The sequence below is a fragment of the Silene latifolia genome, chromosome 11, assembly GCF_048544455.1.
Source record: "Silene latifolia isolate original U9 population chromosome 11, ASM4854445v1, whole genome shotgun sequence".
NCBI lineage: Eukaryota > Viridiplantae > Streptophyta > Magnoliopsida > Caryophyllales > Caryophyllaceae > Silene > Silene latifolia.
Genome location: NC_133536.1, coordinates 174,937,317 through 174,963,514, shown reverse-complemented (window position 1 = coordinate 174,963,514; position 26,198 = coordinate 174,937,317). Strand labels below are relative to the sequence as shown.

General features: G+C 36.3%; 3 protein-coding genes across 3 annotated transcripts; 2 read left to right on the top strand and 1 right to left on the bottom strand.

Moving 5' to 3' along the window:
* The first annotated feature begins 3,119 nt into the window (after positions 1-3,119).
* LOC141614388 (uncharacterized) lies at positions 3,120-3,464 on the top strand. The gene has a single exon (XM_074433134.1). It carries the CDS (start codon positions 3,120-3,122, stop codon positions 3,462-3,464), a length of 345 nt encoding a protein of 114 aa, XP_074289235.1.
* A 9,865-nt stretch (positions 3,465-13,329) lies between these two features.
* On the top strand, positions 13,330-13,710 carry LOC141614387 (uncharacterized). The gene has a single exon (XM_074433132.1). The coding sequence runs from the start codon at positions 13,330-13,332 to the stop codon at positions 13,708-13,710; it is 381 nt and encodes a 126-aa protein (XP_074289233.1).
* Positions 13,711-25,204: 11,494 nt separating this feature from the next.
* LOC141614386 (uncharacterized) lies at positions 25,205-25,735 on the bottom strand. The gene has a single exon (XM_074433131.1). The coding sequence runs from the start codon at positions 25,733-25,735 to the stop codon at positions 25,205-25,207; it is 531 nt and encodes a 176-aa protein (XP_074289232.1).
* Between the last annotated feature and the right edge of the window lie 463 nt (positions 25,736-26,198).

Genomic DNA, 26,198 nt, shown 5'->3' with positions numbered 1-26,198 from the left:
CAAATCTTCAATGTTATAGCTAAGAATGCTATAATATTACTTGCTAAACTTGTAAACCTAAGTCAATCTAACAAAGACTAAACAAACGATTACGAGCAAGAATATATATAAAACGAAGCACAGACTTGTCATTATCAAAACTTAATCATATATCTATATGGTCCAACATCTTTATACGGCTTAACCCTAACCTGGACTTCTGCTGCTGTCGGTGGCTCCACCGTGGGTCAGAGGAGACCCCGGTGGTGTCTGTTGGTGACAGATCTGGGTGGTGATGGTGTTGGTTGGTTATTAAACCCAGTGTAAGATGTTTATAGGTGTTGCTTGTTGTTGTAGTTAGGGCGTGTTGGTGAGGACAGGTCTGGTATTTGGTGCTGGTGGCAAGACCGTGGTTGGGTGGCTGGCAGAGGTGGCTCATGTAGGGAGTTGGTGGTTGGTGGTTGTTGGCTCGGGTGTTTGGGGGAGTGTTGAACATGGTTTAAACTCGTATGGTATGAGGGTTTTTTTATGTTAAAGACGGGCTATAATTAAGACCATTTGCGTCATTATAACTAATGAGTATAATAAAATTATACAAATCAAGTTAAATTGTACAATTAGTAATTATAATAATTACTTGTTGTTGGAGTTAGTGTCCTCCACAATAGTGCGTTAACATAATAAATCTCATTAATGGAATATCATCAGATATTTAATTATTTGATCCTCGTCAATTGATTAACGTAAATCGATAACGGTTGGCTGACTAGAGTTTGACGTTATTGTCGTGAGACGACGGTGATCAACTGACCCCTTTCGGTCACACCTAAAGGAACGAACCCCAATAGACAACTAATTAATTGTATGAGATACAATTTATTTAGTCTCTTGATTTGTAGACTAAAAGGTTAGTCGATTATTTTTAGAGAGATTTCGAGTTGCGAACTCGAGGCACGACAGTTATTATTTAATTATGTGATAATTGAATAATAAATTTTGGGAGACGGGTTTTAGTTAATTAATTGTCAATTCACTAAAATTGTACTAATTGATTAATGTGATTAATATTAGTACGTAAATAATATGTGTAGTGGTACACGTATATTTACGGAGTGATTTGGACGAATTAATTATGGAAGTATTTAAACATGAAACGATGTTTAAAATAAAATTACACGTATTTGTGCGACAAATATAAGAACCAACATGGACCCGTAAATGGGCAAGTGGACCGTGTAAAATAGAGTAGTGGATGATTAGGAACATAATCATTTCACCTTACTTTATATACTACCATAAGTTATCTTATATAGATTTTGCATGTGATGTAAGATTAAAAATATAAGACAAATTGAACACTCCACCTCACCTACCCTCCCACCGGTTTTCCCCCCATATACACTCAAGATGTTTGCTCATTTTTACACACAACAACACTTGAACATCTTTGCATGTGTATCTTTTTGTCTCTAAAAATAATTGAGCATTCTCTTACTAAGATTGTTAGTATACAAAAATTAATATTTACTAAGAGAGTTAGTAATATTAAAATATTATCAAGGGTATAATTTTAACAAGTTTCTAGTTAAATACTTGTTAGATTTTTGGGTTAAGTTCCTGGGTGCATCTTGAAGGAGATCTTCTCTTTGAAGATTTTTTAGGAGGATCATCCATTTGTTATAAGCTCAAGAACAAACTAGTAAGGTGATCTAGTTTGTGCCCATTTTACCATAAAATCAATGTAAGGAAATTGTTTTTCCTTAAACTTTCATTTTTATGCTTTTATATTTGCATGCATGTTACATAGATCACCTAAATGATAAATTATGAGATAATTTAATTTTTATTAGAGAGTCTAATATGGATCTATGATCTTTCACTTGTCTAGGTGACGGAGTTTTGAGAAGCTGTGTTATTGGATTTCTATTTACTTGGATTGCGTTATTGTAATTTGCTGACGAGGTAAGATAATCTGCTCATCTTAACTATGTCTGTTTGAATTGACTTGAGTATGGAATATGATAATTAGTGTTGAGATTTGATATAGTGTCATGAGAAGGATTATTATTATTATTATTGAAATTGAGCTATTATTGTGAATTGGTTGAGTATACTTATAATATATATTGTATGTTGAAATTTAGATTATAAGGATATTGGACGACCCTAGGCTGGTTCTGCAAACCATCTCTCTGGTGGATAATAGGGTTGAGTTATTGAACTGCCACAGACTTAGTCTCTGGTGGATCATGTGAGTGAATGATTGGAAGACCCCAGGCTTAGTCTCTGGTGGATAACGTGGACAGTTAATGTTGAGATATGACATGTTGACAGTTGCGAGTTTGCTTTTTTGCTTTGTTATTATGAAGTATTTTGTCCTACTCAACCTCGTGGTTGACAGTGTATTCGTGAACACCTGTGATGAACCGTAATTGGGGAGCAGACTTGACAGGTACTTGAGTTAGCTGACTTGGGAGCTTTGGGGATGCGTGAGCAGTCGGCTAGTCTACCTAGATGTCTAGATCATATAGTTTATTAATCACTTTATTTATTTACGCTGCGAGTTGTAATTAATTTTATATTAAGTTTATTTAGTTTAGTTAATTTGTAATAAACATGTAATCGCTAAATTTTCTCTAAAGTACTTTGGTTTGTTGTACTTTGTTATTCACTACCTCGGGAAACCGAGATGGTAACGCTCTGTTTTCAGTTCTAGGCTCACTCAGAGGAGGATGTTTAGTCCTCTGTTGGATAAGATCAGAGGGAAACTTGCACACTGGGCTAACCATCAGCTCAGTTATGCTGGAAAAATTGCTCTCATTAATTCAGTTATTTTTGGTCTTCATAATTTGCGGGGCTCGAGTGTTCTGTTACCCAAAAGGATTGTAAAAAATATTCATAAGATGTGTAAGGACTTCCTTTGGGGTATTAAAGAGGGGGCTCACATGCTAGTTTTCAAGAGTTGGAGTAGCTTTTGTCTTCCTCGAAGTGAGGGAGGAGTGGACATTAAGGAAATCCTTAGCTAGAATAAGGCACAACTTATGATGTGGCTTCATAAACTTGTCACTGCTGCTCCTAACATTTGGGTGTAATGGGTTCAAGCCTATGTTCTTAAAGGAGTTAATTTCTGGGACTTCAAAATGACTGCTGCTTATTCCTGGTTCTGGGGGAATATTATTTCTTCTAGGGACAGTCTGGTGCAGCTCACGGGCGGTGGAGTTCAAGCTGAAACTTTACTGTTGGAGGCAGGGTACAAGCAGAAGATTTATGCATTGATCAGGGCCAAAGGTACTCCCTTTAACAACCACAAAACAATATGGGATTCTGCTGTTTATCCTGAGCATGCTGTGATTGGACTTCTTGCATCTCAAAACAAGCTCCCAACTATAGACAATATAAGTACAATGGGAATGGTAATGGTCAATAGATGCTCCCTGTGTGAGAGACAACCTGAGAGTGTTGCACATCTTATCTTTGAATGTTAGTTTTCGCAAGTGGTTTGGCAGGACATCTCCACATGGATTAAGTGTATCAGTGCCCAAATATGGACACCGTCCTTTCGTGGCTAAGACGTCATAATAGGGGGATAAGTTGGCTGAAGAAGCAAAGACGATGTGCTCTTCTCTGTACAATTTAGTTACTTTGGGCAGAGAGGAACAAACGTGTATTCAAGAATGCCGCTAGCTCCCCTCTTACTTTGATTTGGAGGATTAATTACCTGGTGTTGCTGCGTTTTCGTTGCAATGAGGTTGATTTACTAAAAATGGTTATGTAATAGCTTTGTTCTTCTTTTTGGACTAGCTTTTGTTTTACTTTCTCTTTAGGTGGCCACACTGGTCTCCTTTGTAGGAACGTGTAGGATCTGTACTAACTATCTTTTTATCTAATATGGATCTATGATATTTCACTTGTCTAGGTGACGGAGTTGTGAGAAGCTGTGTTATTGGATTTCTATTTACTCAGATTGTGTTATTGTAATTTGCTTACGAGGTAAGATAATCTACTCATCTTAACTGTGTCTGTTTGAATTGACTTGAGTATGGAATATGATAATTATTGTTGAGATTTGATATATTGTCATGAGAAGGATTATTATTATTATTGAAATTGAGCTATTATTGTGAATTGGTTGAGTATACTTATAATATATATTGTATGTTGAAATTTAGATTATAAGGATATTGGACGACCCTAGGATGGTTCTGCAAACCATCTCTCTGGTGGATAATAGGGTTTAGTTATTGAACTGCCACAGGCTTAGTCTCTGGTGGATCATGTGAGTGAATGATTGGAAGACCCCAGGCTTAGTCTCTGGTGGATAACGTGGACAGTTAATGTTGAGATATGACATGTTCACAGTTGCGAGTTTGTATCTTTGCTTTGTTATTATTTAGTATTTTGTCCTACTCAACCTCATGGTTGACAGTGTATTCGTGAACACCTGTGATGAACCGTAATTGGGGAGCAGACTTGACAGTTACTTGAGTTAGCTGACTTGGGAGCTTTGGGGATGCGTGAGCAGTCGGCTAGTCTACCTAGGGTTTAGCACGAAATTTTTGGGGCATGCATACCTACTGATCTCAAAAGATTTGTGGTTAAGTTTGGTGATTTATGAAGTTATTTTGCTATTTTTAATGATTTTTGGTAGAAAACCGAGTCAAAATGCCGTATTTTAGTTAAAAATTGACTAAAAATAGTTAAAAGTTGATTCGGTCCATGGAATTTTTATGGTATTTCATGCATATTTTCTACTTATTTTATGCAAAAGGTTGAAGGTTGGTTCGAATTTTTTGCATGTTTACTGATTTTATGAGATAAAAGTCGATAAAAATGAAGTAATTTAATCATAATTTCGAAACAATTGATTCTGCCCTTGATAAATTTATGTACATTTAAAAATATTATTTAAATGTTAAAAGTGAATTTTAATTTGTGTTTTCAACTTGTTTTGATGTTTATTGTTTTTAGTGGTTAAAAACCGATAAATATCGATCTTTTTCTTCATAACTTTTATCCGAGTTTTTGGGCAATTTTTCTGACATTTTGGTATTCTTGGGATTGTTACAGAATACTCAAAATTTTTGTTTCAATTTTTTGGGTAATGTTTCAATTATTTTGGATTTTTACTTAACTATTATGATTTTACCGATTAAATTAGCAAAATATCACCAAATCAAACTAATTATTCATCCTAAAATTAGGGAGGACTAATTTTGAGGTTCAAAACAGTTTGCACAATTAGTTTGGACTTAAATGAGATTTAAGAGTTGATTATTAATTTTTACATGTTAAAAATCGATTAAATCCACAAAACCCGAGATGGATACGAACGATTGATGGATAGAGCGATTTTGGCATCATTTTACAGCATTTTAAGCATATTTATTTAAGTTGAATGAATGATTGTCATTTATTTGAAGTATTTATCTTGTTGTACCTAGTATGGCCTAGTTTAATTTTAATCGTTATTACCCGAAATGAGTGGGAATATCGATTTGTTTGTAATTAAATACGATCTCGTATCGTCGGTTTGAAATTAATTAATAGTTTTATTTATTTTATTAATTAATGTATAATAGGAATAGCTATCTAATTCAATTGTAATAGTTATTCTTCCCGGCGTTTTCAAAAGACGGATTACATTGAGACGGAGTCTTTTTTTTGGAAGGTGCTCCAAATCCCACAAGGAGCCACTTTTGGAATGAAGAGGCAAGGGACCAAGGAGTTGGTTTCCGAAATGTAATAGACTAGTTTTTATTAACTAGGTGGTCATACTAGGATTTATTCATATGCTTACTTGTTTGCTTGTTTTTATTTTCGCGCATGCCAAAATCGCCATTCACATGCATTTTATTTTCGCGGTTGTCAATTCACGTCATTTACATTCACCGACTTACTTCACTTATGGGGTATTTATGACTAAATTGACAAGATCTCTCACATAACTAAAATTGAGATTAGCCTTACCAATTAGTAACACCTATGAATCTCTTGTTTTTTAGAGCCACGCTCGCCCAAGCGGGGTGTTCTCTTTTTACCTTGGTTAAGTAGGGTGGTAAACGGTTATCACACGCTAAAATTGGTTAAACTCAACGGGATATAAGACGGTCTTGTGTTCCTGGGCTAGTATATGGATTTATGGAAATTCGTCGACCAAGAGTTCTAGAGGTAGAATTAGTCAACGTGACTTACCGAATTTACACAATTATGGGATGTTTCGCCCAAGCGATGCTCATTTTTGTTTAATATTTGGGTCTTGGAATCATTTATATAATTTAGTGGGAGATAATTATATAAATGTTAAAACTTGTTGAACATGTTTTCACAAGTATTTTTAAAACATTGAATGTTAATTTTTCCTATTTTTCGTTCTTTTTCATTAATGTATTTACTATGACATCGCGCACTTCATCCTCCTTTCATCCTCTATTTATTATTATACTCGTTTCATTCTTTCATAGGAAGCGGTTTCTTTGAAGGAATTCGGTAGCAATGATTGGTAACATGATTTACTAATTCACCTACATAAGCTTACAACGATTTTTGCGGTTATTATACAACTTAATTAACGTCCATACATATTAAAAGGGGGTTTCATGTTGCAAACTCATATTACGAGTTTAAAAGGAAGTAACATTTTATAAAGAGTGTCTTGATTTCGAAAGTGAGACCTCCGTCATGAAGATGACATATTAGTTTTAATTACTCAAGAGTAATTCAAAAGTTTGCGAAAAGAGTTTTCAAAAACAATTAGTATACTCCAATATGATACCGTCAAATGGCTCACTTCGAGAAAAGCCAAATCAATTGTTTATGCACTAAAGAGTTTAGGCATATGATAACAATTGAACGGTTAGATAGTCCAATTTCGCAAGAAGTTGAGATTTTGCCACATGTTGCACTCACTTTATTGTAATTCACTCTTACTAAGTGTATAAAATATCACGAATGACATTAAGAGAGGTCTTCATGAGATTCATTTTTGCTTGATTGAAGCAAAGAGGAATGTGAAAGTGAGAGGGAGTTAAGAAGAATCAACCCTAGATGTATGCGATAGAACAAAGTTGAAAGAGACATCTACTCAATGGATAGGGTAGTTCCACTATCTTGGTATGAGATACCAAGTACGGGTCATTTCTTTGTAAAGAAGTTTACATGAATTGATAAAACGTAAGACGTCTAGCATAGGACATTATGTATCGAAATGGTGCTAGATTAGCAATGATTTCGATGGGGACAAATGTACCTAAATTTGGTTTTAAAAGAATGTAATCATCTATGTTTATACATAGAAGGCATCACTTATGTGATTTAAAACAAAAGGTTGTACCTACTCCTATGATAACTTGGTGGTTGGTTTAGACCACTCAAGTTAGAGGAATTTTACATTCTTCATGAAAACTAAATATTATACTATCTAGTAGATTTTAAAGTCTCTAATCTGGTGAACCAAATTGATCAAACCTCAAGTAAATTCGTTTCAAACGAGTAAACGAAAAGCACATTTAACAACCATTTGATTGTGAGTCTTATGGTATGTGTGCATGTATTATGTTTTTCTTTTGCAGAAAAGAAACACAATAGTGAGGTGATTGACCATATACATACAGATGCTTAAGGCCGATAGTTGGTTATATATATATATATATATATATATATATATATATATATATATATATATATATATATATATATATATATATATATATATATATATATTTCGTTACTTTTACCGTAATGTTAAGTAGATATGAAAACCTCATATCTATTTAATAAGACATAAAAGTGATTTTTGAAACGTGGAATATTTTCAAAATGAAGTAGTAAACCAAAAGCACTTCAAGATCAAGATGTTGATCGGAAGTTTCAAAGTAATGACTTTGAAGATTAAATGGGTAATATCAAGTAATGACCTTGATAATCACTAAGAAGATTGTGAACCAGTTCACATAATACCTTCTCCTTGGGACACCATAGAGTATGATATAGTCAAGTATATAAACCGAACTTTATGAGATATAGTTTGAGGTTTTTCGCAATTTTTGTAAGCTATTTTCTCACTAAAAGTTTAAAACCCGACTATAATAGCCTAAATGACTCCATATGATATATGGATAGGGAGAGTCCCTAACTTGTCTTTTTATACATTTGGGATCATAAATGTTTATGTTCAGAACCAATTTGTGTATTTGTGAGGATTATCCAAAATGGAACCACTTGGTTTTTACTCCTCCAAAACGAGAACAAAGAGTTTGTGGCTAGTAATGCTGTCTTTCTAGAAAGATTTTCATTTTATGGAAGACAGAATGGGAGAAATTTTGAACTTACGGAAGTCCAAGACCCACAAACTGAGTACAATGCAAGAAGACGTTCTTTATTGAGGCTCAGAGGTGAGTACAATGCAAGAAGACGTTCTTTATTGTGGCTCAGTGATTATAAGGAGATAATTTTGGGATAATATTGCGTTACTTTAGTGACGAATCTTAAACCCTCATCAAAGGCTTTTCTATAGTATGAACTCTATGTGATGGCGTGTCACCATGCAATTCGAATTGATCTCCTTGCACACGATGCGATAAGGAAGGAAACACGAGATGTTTTTGAGACTTGATTTAAGGTGAATACTTTGGTTGGTTACCTTGATCTTGTCGTAAAGGTTACATAAGATGTTTAAAATTTGGGCTTGTTATTGAGAGTTTGTGACAACCCAAATGCCTTTATCAATTCGTATGGTCTTAGCAATATAGCCTCTCATGAGGATGAGTTTAGGCAAAAGGATAACGAAACTTTCTCCTTGAATGTATCTTATGAAGGGAGAAGTTTTGTTGATGTTGTCAATGCTAAGAAACCTAGCATGCTTGAAAGATCCCTTTTGTGCTCTATATACGTCAAAGAGTTGGAACTTTGGGTTCAATCATGTAGTCTATCAAAACGGTATTACTCGAGTGTCGAGATAACATGATGATACATGGAGTTTAGTGGGAGCTAAAGTGAGCTTCTTAGTCTAAAATATGTGCTTGACATATTAGTGACTAGAATTGTAGCTAAGGTGATATTTCTTAGTCTAAAATTTGTGATTGACATATTATTGACTAGAAATGTAGCTAAGGTGATATTTCTTAGTCTAAAATATGTGTTTGGCATATTAGTGACTAGAAATATTCTCGGGTGAATACTTGAGAGTAGCATGGCGCATATTAAATATCTGGATCTAATGAGATAGATCTCTATGGATATTAGCATTATAGTCAAGAGACTTATGTGATAAGATTCTTGACTCGTTCAAGTTGTTGAACAATTAATATGATCTCTTGTGCTTCCGCTACAGGATCTATTAAATATGCTAAAAGCTTCTCTCATCGGGACTTATCATGTTGAGAATATGAGAAGTCATTACCAATCATTTCCTAGTGAGTGTCACTAGATGATTATCAAGAGCATCCTTGAGTACTTGAGAAGCACTGATGATTTACTCTTGTTTGGAGGAATTTATGAATTTTGTGTAAAAGAATTACACGGAAACATTCCTATGCTTATAAGATGTTATGGGCCTCGTTAAGGAATGGTTAGCATGTAAAAGTGCTATGTGCATAAAGAATAATATGTATAAGAAGTTATACATGTATAAAGCAAACATGTATGAGGAGTCATACATAAAAGATGTCATATGAAGGATGTGTATGTATAAGTGTTATACGTACAAATCATGAACAAAAGCTAAGTACATTACAACATCTGATGTGGTAAGAGAGATAGTTGATAACCGGAATTTAATGGGACTAGAGTAGTTCTGTTAGCCGAATACCGTATCCCAATAGACTGTGAAAACAGTGGGAGTGTTTGACTGACTTTAGAACCAGAGTCTAAAAACTTGTTTAGACATGTACTTAGAAAGGCTCTATGTGATGAAAAGATTGCATAGAACAAAGGAAAATAGCAATGGAAATTAGAGTGATGCAACTGTTGCTAATCCTCTAACCAAAGTCGTTGGCATAAGGTAGACATGATGGTTATGTTATCTCAATGTGAATGAGCAGTATACCTTAATTGCTGAAGATCTTTATGTAAATATTGGATAGAGTATTGATATTTACATAAGTGATGATCGCATTCATTGTTTGAGTCTCTTAAGAACTCAATTATTCAGTTTGACTGAAAACATGAATACCTTGTTTATCTGAATAAGTTGTGGAGACAATGTTGAACACTATTCAAGTGAACAAGATGAACATTGTATTTTGTCCCTAGTCACTTAATGAGGTGACGTCTCGGAGTGACTAGATTGTAAGTCGATTGATGGTTGTTCAACACCATGAGGTCATACGTGATGACTAGTCGATCACATAGGCAGAGTGTGTGACACTTTGCCGGACAGTGACCATTTAGAGAGTCCCTAAGTTCTATTATAGACGCCTGGTCGTGGCGGGGATCTCTAAGATGTTCTAATGAGTCGATTCTTTTGACTGGAGACTATTATCTGAGCAAGTGCAGTTTCCGAGTGACTTTGGTTTTTGTCCTAGGTCGTGCCGTGAAAGGAGGCCAAAAGGGCATTTACTAGGTCATGATGATCTGTATTGTGCAATAGGATAGATAGGGCATACAGGAATTGTCCACCCACATTGGGTAACTATATCTCAAGGCCACTCGAGGAGTTAATGACTACAAATGCGTGGTCACGCTCGGAAGTAATCTGTGATAGATTTTTCCGGTCAGGTAGTCACACTCCCGATCGAGAAAACCACTCGCGATATGTTCGTGTGCAAGTGCGACCTGAAAGACACCTTGCATTGAGCGGGAGATTATAACGGACAAGAGAATTGGTAGCGCACACCTTGTGTCGGACAAGTGGGAGATTGTTGGAGTTAGCGTCCTCCACAATAGTGCGTTAACATAATAAATCTCATTAATGGAATATCATCAGATATTTAATTATTTGATCCTCGTTAGTTGATTAACGTAAATCGATAACGGTTGGCTGACTAGAGTTTGACGTTATTGTCGTGAGACGGCGGTGATCAACTGACCCCTTTCGGTCACACCTAAAGGAACGAACCCCAATAGACAACTAATTAATTGTATGAGATACAATTTATTTAGTCCGTTGATTTGTAGACTAAAAGGTTAGTCGATTATTTTTAGAGAGATTTCGAGTTGCGAACTCAAGGCACGACAGTTATTATTGAATTATGTGATAATTGAATAATAAATTTTGGGAGACGGGTTTTAGTTAATTAATTGTTAATTCACTAAAATTGTACTAATTGATTAATGTGATTAATATTAGTACGTAAATAATATGTGTAGTGGTACACGTATATTTACGGAGTGATTTGGACGAATTAATTATGGAAGTATTTAAACATGAAACGATGTTTAAAATAAAATTACACGTATTTGTGCGACAAATATAAGAACAAACATGGACCCGTAAATGGGCAAGTGGACCGTGTAAAATAGAGTAGTGGATGATTAGGAACATAATCATTTCACTTTACTTTATATACTATCATAAGTTATCTTATATAGATTTTGCATGTGATGTAAGATTAAAAATATAAGACAAATTGAACACTCCACCTCACCTACCCTCCCACCGGTTTTCCCCCCATATACACTCAAGATGTTTGCTCATTTTTACACACAACAACACTTGAACATCTTTGCATGTGTATCTTTTTGTCTCTAAAAATAATAGAGCATTCGCTTACTAAGATTGTTAGTATACAAAAATTAATATTTACTAAGAGAGTTAGTAATATTAAAATATTATCAAGGATATAATTTTAACAAGTTTCTAGTTAAATACTTGTTAGATTTTTGGGTTAAGTTCCTGGGTGCATCTTGAAGGAGATCTTCTCTTTGAAGATTTTTTAGGACGATCATCCATTTGTTATAAGCTCAAGAACAAACTAGTAAGGTGATCTAGTTTGTGCCCATTTTACCATAAAATAAATGTAAGGAAATTGTTTTTCCTTAAACTTTCATTTTTATGCTTTTATATTTGCATTCTTGTTACATAGATCACCTAAATGATAAATTATGAGATAATTTAATTTTTATTAGAGAGTCTAATATGGATCTATGATCTTTCACTTGTCTAGGTGACGGAGTTGTGAGAAGCTGTGTTATTGGATTTCTATTTACTCGGATTGCGTTATTGTAATTTGCTGACGAGGTAAGATAATCTACTCATCTTAACTGTGTCTGTTTGAATTGACTTGAGTATGGAATATGATAATTAGTGTTGAGATTTGATATAGTGTCATGAGAAGGATTATTATTATTATTGAAATTGAGCTATTATTGTGAATTGGTTGAGTATACTTATAATATATATTGTACGTTGAAATTTAGATTATAAGGATATTGGACGACCCTAGGCTGGTTCTGCAAACCATCTCTCTGGTGGATAATAGGGTTGACTTATTGAACTGCCACAGACTTAGTCTCTGGTGGATCATGTGAGTGAATGATTGGAAGACCCCAGGCTTAGTCTCTGGTGGATAACGTGGACAGTTAATGTTGAGATATGACATGTTGACAGTTGCGAGTTTGTTTTTTTGCTTTGTTATTATGAAGTATTTTGTCCTACTCAACCTCGTGGTTGACAGTGTATTCGTGAACACCTGTGATGAACCGTAATTGGGGAGCAGACTTGACAGGTACTTGAGTTAGCTGACTTGGGAGCTTTGGGGATGCGTGAGCAGTCGGCTAGTCTACCTAGATGTCTAGATCATATAGTTTATTAATCACTTTATTTATTTACGCTGCGAGTTGTAATTAATTTTATATTAAGTTTATTTAGTTTAGTTAATTTGTAATAAACATGTAATCGCTAAATTTTCTCTAAAGTACTTTGGTTTGTTGTACTTTGTTATTCACTACCTCGTGAAACCGAGATGGTAACGCTCTGTTTTCAGTTCTAGGCTCACTCAGAGGAGGATGTTTAGTCCTCTGTTGGATAAGATCAGAGGGAAACTTGCACACTGGGCTATCCATCAGCTCAGTTATGCTGGAAAAATTGCTCTCATTAATTCAGTTATTTTTGGTCTTCATAATTTTTGGGGCTCGAGTGTTCTGTTACCCAAAGGGATTGTAAAAAATATTCATAAGATGTGTAAGGACTTCCTTTGGGGTATTAAAGAGGGGGCTCACATGCTAGTTTTCAAGAGTTGGAGTAGCTTTTGTCTTCCTCGAAGTGAGGGAGGAGTGGACATTAAGGAAATCCTTAGCTAGAATAAGGCACAACTTATGATGTGGCTTCATAAACTTGTCACTGTTGCTCCTAACAATTGGGTGTAATGGGTTCAAGCCTATGTTCTTAAAGGAGTTAATTTCTAGGACTTCAAAATGACTGCTGCTTATTCCTGGTTCTGGGGGAATATTATTTCTTCTAGGGACAGTCTGATGCAGCTCACGGGGGGTGGAGTTCAAGCTGAAACTTTACTGTTGGAGGCAGGGTACAAGCAGAAGATTTATGCATTGATCAGGGCCAAAGGTACTCCCTTTAACAACCACAAAACAATATGGGATTCTGATGTTTATCCTAAGCATGCTGTGATTGGACTTCTTGCATCTCAAAACAAGCTCCCAACTATAGACAATATAAGTACAAGGGGAATGGTAATGGTCAATAGATGCTCCCTGTGTGAGAGACAACCTGAGAGTGTTGCACATCTTTTCTTTGAATGTCAGTTTTCGCAAGTGGTTTGGCAGGACATCTCCACATAGATTAAGTGTATCAGTTGCCTAAATATGGACACCGTCCTTTCGTGGCTAAGACGTCATAACAGGGGGATAAGTTGGCTGAAGAAGCAAAGACGATGTGCTCTTCTCTGTACAATTTAGTTACTTTGGGCAGAGAGGAACAAACGTATATTCAAGAATGCCGCTAGCTCCTCTCTTACTTTGATTTGAAGGATTAAATACCTGGTGTTGCTGCGTTTTCGTTGCAATGAGGTTGATTTACTAAAAATGGTTATGTAATAGCTTTGTTCTTCGTTTTGGACTAGCTTTTGTTTTACTTTCTCTTTAGGTGGCCACACTGGTCTCCTTTGTAGGAACGTGTAGGATCTGTACTAACTGTCTTTTTATCTAATATATATGATCCTAAGCTTTCTTCAAAAAAAAAAAAAATAATAATAATAATAATAATAATAAAACTAGTAGTAATAATAATAGTAATAAAAATAGTAGTAATAATAATTGTATAATAATAGTAAAAGAACTGTTCAAGGAACAGCCAGATCTACTCCCTCACTGCCGTCGGATATTTAAGAGTATATCTTTTCATTTTCGCGGGTTAAGGTAAGAAAGCTACTTCGACTATTTTTTTATTTACATTTTATTCTGTCAGAAAAAGAGAGAATTCCTATTTTTACTTAATTAAAATTAAATTTAATATGATATTCAATATTCATTCAATAAAAAAAGGAAACTTGAAATAAAATTTTCCTTCCCGGATGCATTCTCCATAAAATTGTTGGAACAAAAATAGGTAAAAGTTTCCTAATTACTGTCTTATACACCCTAAACCTAGCCTATAAATACAAAGAAATCTAAAAAGTAATTCATAAAAGAAAGAAGAAGAGATCTAGGAGACGGAAAGAGCATTAACATTGCTAATTTAATTGAGGTAAGATCGTCTCACGATTTTAATAAACTAATTAAACTACGCATATTGACCGATTGGTTTGACCACCTTAGCAAACACCTATTGGTCCTGACCTTGACCAAAGGGGAACCTTGGACCACCGTGGCCTTGCTTGACCACTTCTTTGACCATCGAGGGTTGACCGTGGGTGATTATTGGGGGTGAAAACCGTGGTGGATGCAGGATTGTGTCGGGTTATTAAACAAGGTATTCGAACCCTTAAACACAACTAACTTGACCTGGGTTAAGGTGGGTTGGTTCCTGGAGGTTGCGTCTACCCTTGTGGGGGTGTCGTGGTGGTTGCAGTCGGTGGCTTGTGGTGGTGGTGGCGGTAACTGCGGGAAATAGGGGAAAACAGGGGAGCGTGGTTGTGACCGTCTTAAGGCGAACACCGTGGTTAGCCTATTGACCGGGCTGGGAAGAGGGGACCACCCTTCGAGTTGTCGTGGGACAGTGGTGGCTAGAGGTGGTATTGGTGGTTGTGGTGGTCATGGTGTTGGGTTTTTCACACGGTGGTTTGGGGTTGCAATTGTATGGTTTGTCTTAAATTTGTGTTTTATTCGACCTCTTTATACGGCTTAATCCTGACCTGGACTTGTGCTGCTGCCAGTGGCTCCACCGTGGGTCAGAAGAGACCACGGTGGTGGCTGTTGGTGACGGAATTGGGTGGTGATGGTGTTGGTTGGTTATTAAACCGAGTGTAAGATATTTGTAGGTGTTGCTTGCTATTGTAGTTAGGGCGTGTTGGTGACGCCAGGTCTGGTAGTTGTTGCAGGTAGCAGGACCGTGGTTGGGTGTGTGGCAGAGGTGGCTCATGTAGGGAGCTAGTGGTTGGTGGTGGTTCGCTCGGGTTGGGCGAGTATTGTGGGTGTTTGGGGGAGTGTTGAACACGGTTTAGACTTGTATGGTATGAGGGTTTGTTTATGTTAAAGACGGACTTTAATTAAGACCATTTGCATAATTATAACTATTGAATATATTTAAGTTATATAAATCAAGTTATATTGTACAATTAGTAATTATAGTAATTACTTGTCTAGGTGACGGAGTTGTGAGAAGCTGTGGTAATTGGATTTCTATTTACTCGGATTGCGTTATTGCAATTTGCTGACGAGGTAGGATAATCTACTCATCTTAACTGTGTCTGTTTGAATTGATTTGAGCATGGAATATGATCATTATTGTTGAGATTTGATATATTGTCATGAGAAGGATTATTATTATTGAAATTGAGTTATTATTGTGAATTGGTTGAGTTTACTTATAATATATATTGTATGTTGAAATTTGGATTATAAGGATATTGGACGGCCCCAGAGTGGTTCTGCAGACCATGTCTCTGGTGGATTATGTGGTTGAGTTATTGGACTGCCCCAGGCTTAGTCTCTGGTGGATCATGTGAGTGAATGATTGGAAGGCCCCAGGCTTAGTCTCTAGTGGATAACGTGGACAGTTAATGTTAATATATGACATATTGACTGTTTCGAGTTTTTGTATTGCTGCTTTGTTATTATGAAGTATTTTATCCTACCCAACCTCGTGTACAGTGCGTGCACACTCCCCCTGATAGTTACATCACTTGTAAAACGTCAATGCAACTCAATGATTTGATAAACTTTCTCGATCTTGGAAATAGGTGTCATCATATTTGATCAACTTGATAGATGTCTTCAACTAATAGGAATCACCGATCTTTTCAAAATTCATAATCTGAAGATAATGGTTCATACCGATTTTCTCATCTTTACTTCAAAATAATCTTGTCACTTTTGTAATACTGCACCTTTTTCTTTGATTGATCATATCATCAACAATAATGTGCATGCATATGATATGTGACTAAGTTCTAAAATATATGATATGAAGTAATGCAATGATGTAATAGGAAAAAAATATAAAAATGCTTAAAATAGTCTCGATATATGCACATGATGACTCGATAATGCAAACTGTACAGTTTTATTTTCAATATCCATGATTTGGATGAATTTCAGGTTTATGCGCTCATAACCATAGGTATGTCGACGATCAGATGGACTTATAAAGTCCTAATTCAATTGGCAATTGAATAGTGCGCGCAAATGTGTATCCATTTCATATGGATACACTTTCATGATCATAAGCAAAAAAAATTTAGAATCGCTATTCTTCATATATTACACTGTAGGTGTAATTTAATATGATAAAACTTCTTTTGTTTTATCAATTTTTCACTTACTTTCTCCCCCTAAGTTGGTAAAAACTATATCCAAGATAGATTGCAATCATTTAAATAACCACTTTAGAATGCCATTTCTCATGATAAATGAGATTTTATGAGTGGGCATTATTGATTATAAGATATCTGGGGAGTATTTTATTATACAATTGATTATCAATGTGCTAAAATGTCAAATGTAGAAGATTAGTCTTGTTCACATGATAATCAAATTGTGAATTGGAATAACACATATTACTCGTATTTTTGTATGTAGTTGTCAAGCCACTTAAAAACAATTTCAATTCGTATTGAACTATAAGGTCTTTATTCAACCTAGAATAATATGCAATTTCATTGTTTTAGATGTCCAAGTATCAACACAATTTTAGTGTACTTGTGAGTAATAAAATGTATATACTACACTCGAAGGAGTCGTTGCACATTACTGTTTGTTTAAGCGCTAGGCTTTTTCAAAAAACATGTATAATAAGACTCCGTATGGACATCAAAATTCTTCTACTCATATTTTAAGCACTTGATAATATATGATTAATCATTCCATGTCAACATTTGATAGTAGTTCGCAATGTATTATAGTACTCCATAGTTAGAGTTGGATGCCTTGAGTGTGGAATTGTCCACTTTCTTGCCAAATGTAAAGATGGATGCTAACTTATGGTTAGCTATGATATCATCTGGGTTTAAAATAATTTATTTCCATCTTGGCAAAGAAATGATGTGGTATAGCGAATATGACACGATTAGTCTCATGTAAATGTAAACTGACAAAAATGATTAATATCCCTTTGGGAAATATGACGACGATGTTATTCATTTTGAGTAACCATTAGTTGTCGTCTTACTGGTGTTAACAATTAAGGTTTTTTTTTATAACTACTACCTTTGTAATACACTGTTTTAAGAACTACTACCAAAATAATTTTCGTTTAAAAACTACTACCTGTAAGTGTGAATTTTTTTTAAAAACACTACCAAATCTCATCCAAACCCAATAAAACGTAATTTCAACCATTTATTTTTGAATTTCCATCTTCATTTGTAAATTTTATCCCTTTAATACTACTAATCCTACCGTTTGCCAATCATTTTGGGACAGAATCACTTTAACCTAACTTCATCTAATTCACTTATCTAACATAACTAAGGTAAAAAAGTTGCTTAAACTTCATCAAATTAACTAGTTTAAGGGATAAAATTTACAACTTAAGATGGAAATTCAAAAATAAGTCGCTGAAATTGTGTTTTATTGGGTTTGGATGAGATTTGGTAGTGTTTTAAAAAAAAATCAAACCTACAGGTAGTAGTTTTTAAACGAAAATTATTTTGGTAGTAATTCTTAAAACAGTGTAGTACAAAGGTAGTAGTTATCAAAAAACCCTAACAATTACTCCGTATGACGAATACTTTAAGTCTGTGGAGAATTTGACTTTTCATTGAGTAATGAAAATAAATAATATGGGTAAGATTACTCCTTAATAAATTAGTCTCCATTTAAATTTATAGGAGAATGACTCATAATATTGTAATAAGAGATGAAATCTCACAAAATTGATAGAATATCTATCATCTTAAATTATGATGATACGAGACCGTCTCACATTACATAGATAGAATTTCATCTTAAAATTATGATGAAATTATGATGATACGAGACCGTCCCGCATTGAATAGATAGAAGATCATCTTAAATTATGAGGATACAAAATCGTCTCACATTAAGGGGTCGTTTGGTTCAAGAAGGTGGAATGGAATGGATTAGAATCTCATACCATAGAGGTATGGATTGAGATCCCCATACCACTCTAAACTTGTTTGGTATGTTTATTTTTTACACTATGAGGGAATGGAGTTGGAAACTTGGGTGAAAACTTAGGTATGAGATTCTAGGGGGTTGCAATGGAGTTAGAATCCATCAGGTATCTAACTCCATTCCAAAACAAGCCAACCAAACACTAGATTTGCCCAAATCCATTCCTATCCATTCCAAACCCTCAACCAAACACCCCCTAAATAGATCGAAGATCATCTTAAATTATGATGACATGAGACTATTAAATAAATAGAAAAACGTCTTAAATTATAATGACAGGAAACTATCTCATATTAAATAGGTAGTAGATCGTCTCATGTTAAATAGATATGAGACCGTCTCACATGAAATAGATAGGAGTTCGTCTCAATTAAATAGATATGAGACCGTCTCTATTAAATAGATATGAGATCGTCTCGAGTTAAATAGATAGGGACTATCTTGTATAAATAGATAAGGGACCGTCTCAATTAAATAGATATGAGATCGTTCTCACATTAAGTCGATAGAAGATCGTCTTAAATTATGATGACGACCGTCTCGTGTTAAATAGATATGTGATCCTCCCAATTAAATAAATATAGGAAGCTCTCACATTATAAAGACAAAAATTGTATCACATAAATTGAAAGAGAACCATTTGCGTCTAAATTAATTTCAGAATCATTCTTAATAAAATCCATGATTAAAGTATACCAAATTCTACTGGCGTCAATAATTCTCTATACAGATTAAATAGAAGGAAAGGTCTGTGCATATATGAGTTTATTGCGGCATAAGAGGTGTGCAATTATCAGTTGGTTAAGCAAAAATTCTAGGTGTTATGGTTAAGCAAAAATAAAATATTACAATATATATACTAATTTGTTGAGGTGTTAGAAGCTAAGTGGTGTGGCACACACAATGAGATACAAAAGTGGGACAGAGGATTCTCACTGGTTATGGTTCGCTAATTTAATACACAATCACCATAAACCTCAAAGATTATTTAACATTAGGAAGTACGTACAATGTAATGAAATTTGCAATTTAAGAATCAATTGAAGTGCGATAGATCCGTGGAAATAATTAGTAATTCAAAAGGTTATGCATACCTTCCTTCTTCTTAACTTGTAATTGTAACCATCAAATTGTGTACCCAGTTTAAGCCTATACAATAAATAAATCACAACGACACATATCTGTCTATAACTAAAGACGGGCCAAATACAATACCACATTTCTAATAGGACAAGCAACAAATAGGGTGGTGGGGGCAAAAAATGTCACCACTTTCAAGCTATTTGACCCATCTTTAGCTATAGACGGATATATCCGTCTATAGCAAGACTAACTGTAAATAAATTGTATACCAGAACGTACCTCGATTTTGGATAAATGTTCGGATGAACGGGTAATGATATATTATTTTCTCTTTTGGTCTGTTGACTAGGCTTCGTGCTGATAACGTGTTATAGAATAAGAATTAGGGAACAAAGTGTAGAGAGAAAACAAACAAATAGATTGAGAGAGGAAAAGAGTTCCTTATTATTCATCTCATATGAGGTATCTATATATAGTACATAAATGATGGGTTTATCAACACCCTAATTACATGTATAATGGGTACAAGCCTATTGGACATCCATCTAACTAATGTTTTATTACAAATTTTACTATACTAGTGGAATAGTATTTATTGGATGATATTTTTCCTAGGCGTGGATCTTATAGTCTAATACTATAGGAACGCAATTTATTAATTTTCACTACATATTAATCTAAATGTTCTTTTTTCAATGTAAACAATTTAGACTCAAGTTTGTTTTAATTTTGACCCTTCTCATCGTCGGAATTTTAAATCCGTCTAACTAACTTCATCATAGATTTTTTATTTTTCGCACCTCTCTATTTAAATTCTAGAGTCGTCACTGATGACAACTACAAATGGATCATAATGAATGTATATAATCAAATATACAAAACACGTAATATAAAAAGGTAAATAAATAATAGAGACACCTAAAACGAAATAGGTAAATAAATAACCCGGACGAGGACTAGGGAGTAGTATTACTTATGTCAAAAAGGTTACCAAATAGCCAACTTGGCTGCATGCTCACACCGTTATCTCTAATCTAAAAAAGTGTTAAAGAATACATATTCTCATTGAAGACGGACAATATCCGTCACAAGCTGATGACAGATAGTGTCCTTCTCACAAAATGCAAATGGGTAGTGCAAGTGGGAGAATGGATACCCCCACTTGCCCTCCCACTTGCATTTTGTGAGAGAGCCAATATCCGTCTTCAGCTTGTGACGGATAGTGGTCGTCTTCAATGAGACTGATTAGTTAAAGAAACAAAAACGAGTTAAGGTCATGATAAGGATCTAAACTTTACCATTTTTATTATGAGTGTGTAATCTCAAAAACATATATTATTGATTATATTGAAAGTATAATTACAATGCTATGCTATGCTATTTATATGATTAGAAGACAACTATAAACATGGAATAAATATACATCAAATAAACTATAAGAGGCAAAGAGATATATTTGCCTTGTGTGTGTGATTGATAGGTGGAGTGCCGTTGGAAGCATATCAAGTGGACTGATATTTTGGAGAGCAGGTCATCAAAGGGAATCCGACCAAGTGCCTTGGTAAAGATGTCATATAATTGACTTTTAGTGTGAACGTAGCTTGGTCGAATGGTTCCATTTGTAATCTCGTCGCGGATAAAGTGACAATCAGCCTCAATATGTTTACTTCGTTCATGAAAGGGCGGGTTGCGGTCAATGTGGAGTGCGGATTGACTATCACATGAGAGCTCAATCGGCTTATCATGTTTGATCCCGAGAAAGTGTAGTAGGCCTTTGAGCCACTTTAATTCGCAAATCGTGTAAGCAATAGCTCTGTACTCGGATTCGGTGGAAGATTTAGAAACCGTGTTTTGCTTCTTGGTTTTCCATGAGATTGGTGAGCCACCTAGGAAGACGATGTAAGCGGAGAGCGAATGGCGTGTTGTGGGGCAGCTGGCGTAGTCCACATCACAATACGCGTGTAAGCTTAAGGCATTCGTTGTCTTGAAGAGTAAGCCTTGACCTGGGCTATTTTTAAGATATCGAACAACTTGTAAACCGGATTGCCAATGGTCAAGCCGTGGAGCATTCATAAATTGAGCAAGAGTATGAACGGAGTAAATAAGTTCGGGTCGAGTAATAGTGAGGTAGACAAGTCGACCGACTAAGCGGCGGTATGGTTGGGGGTCCGTTATGATGGGTGAGGTGGAGATTCCAAGACGGTGATTGGGTTCCATCGGAATGGTCGCAGGCTTAGAGCCTAGAAGCCCGGTTTCGCTCAAAATGTCGAGGGTGTATTTCCTTTGGGAAATAAAGAGGCCGGTGGTGTTTCGGGCTATTTCGAGGCCCAGAAAGTATTTAAGTGGGCCAAGGTCTTTCATGTGAAAACAATTGCTTAAATATGTTTTTAAATGTTCAATTTTGGATGCGTTGTTTCCACAAATGACAAGGTCATCGACATATAGTAAAACATGAATCTCGGTTGATTCCTTAGTAAATGAAAAAAGAGAATGGTCGTAGGGGCATTGTTGGAAGCCATAGGATTTTAGAGCAGAAGCGAGTTTGGCATACCAACAGCGCGGGGCCTGACGAAGACCAAATATAGATTTTATTAACCTGCAAACCTTACCATTTGCTGTGGAGGAGAACCCGGGTGGAGGTTTCATGTAGACTTCTTCATGAAGGTCGTCAGGAAGAAAGGCGTTGTGGACATCCATTTGATGGATGTCCCAACGTTTGGCAGCTGCGATTGCAAGGAGGGTGCGAACTGTCACCATTTTAATAGTCGGAGCGAAGGTCTCATTATAATCGACTCCTTGGACTTGACGATTTCCCATGACCACCAATCGAGCCTTGTAGCGCTCAATAGTACCATCTGCGTGGTATTTGATCTTATAGGCACATTTGGACCCGATAGCCTTTTTGTTAGGTGGGAGGTCTTCGAGGGTCCAAGTGGCATTTCTTTCGAGTGCGACAATTTCGCTCTTCATTGCCTCCCGCCATTGTGGTACCTGCATTGCTTCATTAAACGTACTAGGCTCGTGATTTTTAGTCACGGCCGACATAATACATTTATAGTTAGGAGAAAACTTGTCGTAAGCAATAAAGTGGGAAATTTGGTATTGTGTACCTGAAGATGATGTCGAGGTGGTGAGAACTTGTGTCGAGGGGCGTTTCGTTGTTTTAACGAAATCCTTATGATGGGAATTCGGAATTTTTATATGCTGCCCTTTGCCCATGGGTGGTGGGTTAGGTTGGCTTGGGTTAGGGGAATCCGAGGGGTTAGGGGTGTCGGTTGGCTTGTTGGGTGTGCCGGCGGATGTGGTGTTTATGGTGGTTGTCGTTGGTGTCTCGGTGGATGGAGTGTCGACAGATGCCGAAGATGAGGGGTTTATGTCGTGGTGAATAGGTATGGGGATCAGAGGGGTGTCTTCGTCAAAGAAAGGTGGGGTTGTGTGTGGTATGTCGTGATCGGTTTGTGATTTGTAAGGGAAGTCATGCTCGATAAATTTGACATCTCGCGAGCAAAAGTGCATGCCTGTGTCAAGGTCTTAAACCGGCCACCCCTTCTTTCCAAGAGGATACCCAATAAAGATGCATTTGCTGCTTCGCGAGGCAAATTTGTCTCGTGAACGATTAACTTGTTTTGCGTAACAGAGGCAGCCAAATGTGTGAGTATGGCCCATCGGAGGAGTTTTGTTAAAAAGGATTTCATACGGAGTTTTCCCGTGATGAATAGTGCTTGGGGTACGATTAATTAGGTAAACGGCGGTAAGAATGCTTTCCCCCCAAAAATTTATTGGTAAATTAGCTTGAAATAATAGAGCGCGAGCGACATTTAAAATATGACGGTGTTTTCTTTCGACTCGGGCGTTTTGTTGAGGAGTATCGATATTAGAGTGTTGAAAAAGAATGCCATTTCGAGAAAAAAATTATGAAAGCTTGTACACTCGTTTCCGATGTCACTTCGTAAAGTTTTGATTTTCTTATTAAATTGTCGCTCTACGTAAGCAAAAAAATTTAATAAAGTTTGTCTTGTGTCACTTTTCCGACGAAGTAAATAAACCCATGTGGAGCGTGAAAAATCGTCGACAATAGTTAAAAAAAAAGTGTGACCCATATGATGCGTGTTCGGAGTATGGACCCTATAAATCAACATGAATTAAATCAAAAATAGTGTCAGCATTATTCAAACTTAAAGGAAATGGTTCTCGAGTTTGCTTAGGTCGGAAGCAAATATCACAGTTTTTGCTATGGAAAGAAGATTTAATGTTTTTGCAAAAAGGTAAAAAACGAGAAATAGTTGAGGAGGGATGCCCCAACCTCCGATGCCAGAGTTCGTTTGTGTCGGGGACAACAACAGTAAACACATGAGCTTTGGGGTCAGGAACTTATGTCAAATAATATAGCCCCTCGACTTGTTCACCCGCACCAATCAACATCTTTGAAAAACGGTCCTGAATAAAACACAAAAGATGAGAAAATTGGATGGTTAATGATGAATCAAATAAAAGAGAGGAGACGGAAATGAGATTGCAATTTATTTTTTCCGAATATAAAACATTGCGTAAAATTAATATGGCCGATAAATGTACGTCACCACATTGCGTGGAATGGGCTAGTTCGCCATTCGGAAGGCAAACGGATTATGGACTTATTGATCGAATATTTACAAAATGAGATAGACAGCCCGACATGTGACGGGATGCTCCCGTGTCAATGATCCAAGAGAAAGATAATGGTTTACCGCTTAGACGAGTCGTTGAAGATGGTCCGGGCTGGCGAGCTTGCCACAGTTTGTGAACTTCATCGAGTTGGGCCGGAGTAAGGGTGTTGAAATCAATCCGATCAAATTGAGAAGACTGACCAGTGACTGGAACAGAGGGTGGTGGCGCGGATAGTAAGTTCGCCTGAGCCGTGTTCCCGCTAGTGGCAGCCCCGTTTGCAGATGGTTGTTGGCTTGTTGCGGCTGTTGCGTTGTGACAAGATGGGCTCGGGGAGTAGTACTGTTACCTTTTTTCTTACGGTAAATGTTGGTTCGACCTTGAATATCATGAACGACAGTACGACTCATATCGGCTTCATTAATATAAATACGATCTCTAGGACGGTCTCCCCACCACTCGGGAAACTCGCCCGTAACACGATAGCAGACAGTGTATAAGTGACCTGACCTTCGACAGGCAATATAGTAGGGCCTGGTTGGGTCGATGGGGTGAGAATGGTCCCCTCCCCCTCCGGCAGGCCGAGAGTTATGGGTGGTGCGGCTATCAAAAGCCATTGTATCGGGTTTGGGTTCGATCTTATGAGCAGAAAAATTACGCATTCCTTCCTCTTGAAGGAGTCTATTATAAGCAAAATCAAGAGAAGGTAAAGGAGAAATACCGAGTAATTAAGAACGAGCATTGTCATAACGGTCATTTAATCCCATAAGAAAATCACGAACGCGCTTCTTATCACGTCGAGTGTCAAGAATAATCACCAGAATACATGTGCACGGGTTACAGGTGCAAGGCGAATAGGATCGGCTTCTTGAATATCGTCCCATAGTTTCGTGAGACGACCATAGTAGTTGATAAGAGTTTCCGTCGGGCCCTGTCGACACGAGACCAATTTTGCTTGCAATCGAAAAATGCGTGCATCATTATTCTGGCAGAACCGGTTGCGGATATCGACCCACATCAGTTTTGCTTCGGGACGATATGAAATTGTTCTTCGAATAGTGGGGTCGAGGGAATTATAGAGCCACGCAGTGACAAGAGCATTTTGAGATCGCCATGATTCAAAATCAACAACATTAGTAGCAGGTTTTGGAATGGTACCGTTGACATACCCAAGTTTTCCCTTGGCGAGAAGAGCAAGGGTGAGTCCACTAGACCATTTGTCAAAATTGGTTCCATTGAAGGCAATTTGAGTGATATTGTTGCTGGGATTTTTGACAGGAACATAGGTATAGGATTGGGGTTTCGGGGTAGGATCAATGACTTGAGTCGTTTCGGAGTTCGTCATAATTTATCGAGTTCGAGATCGGAAAAAAAAACAGGGGAAAAAACGAAGTTGATGAAGAGTTAAAAGTAATCAAAACTGTCTGATACCATATTATGAGTGTGTAATCTCAAAAACATATATTATTGATTATATTGAAAGTATAATTACAATGTTGTGCTATTTATATTTTATATGATTAGAAGACAACTATAAACATGGAATAAATATACATCAAATAAACTATAATAGGCAAAGAGATATATTTGCCTTGTGTGTGTGATTGATGTGTGGAGTGTCGTTGGAAGCATATCAAGTGGACTGATATTTTGGAAATCTGTCCGTTGTAAGAGGATCAAGAGTGTGCTTGTTTGGGCTTCGTAATAATCTTTTTCCATCAAGGACCTATACTTTCAAACATTTACTCCGTCAAGTATCTCATCATTAAAAAAAACATACTCCGTATTAACATTTGTAAAATTAATTA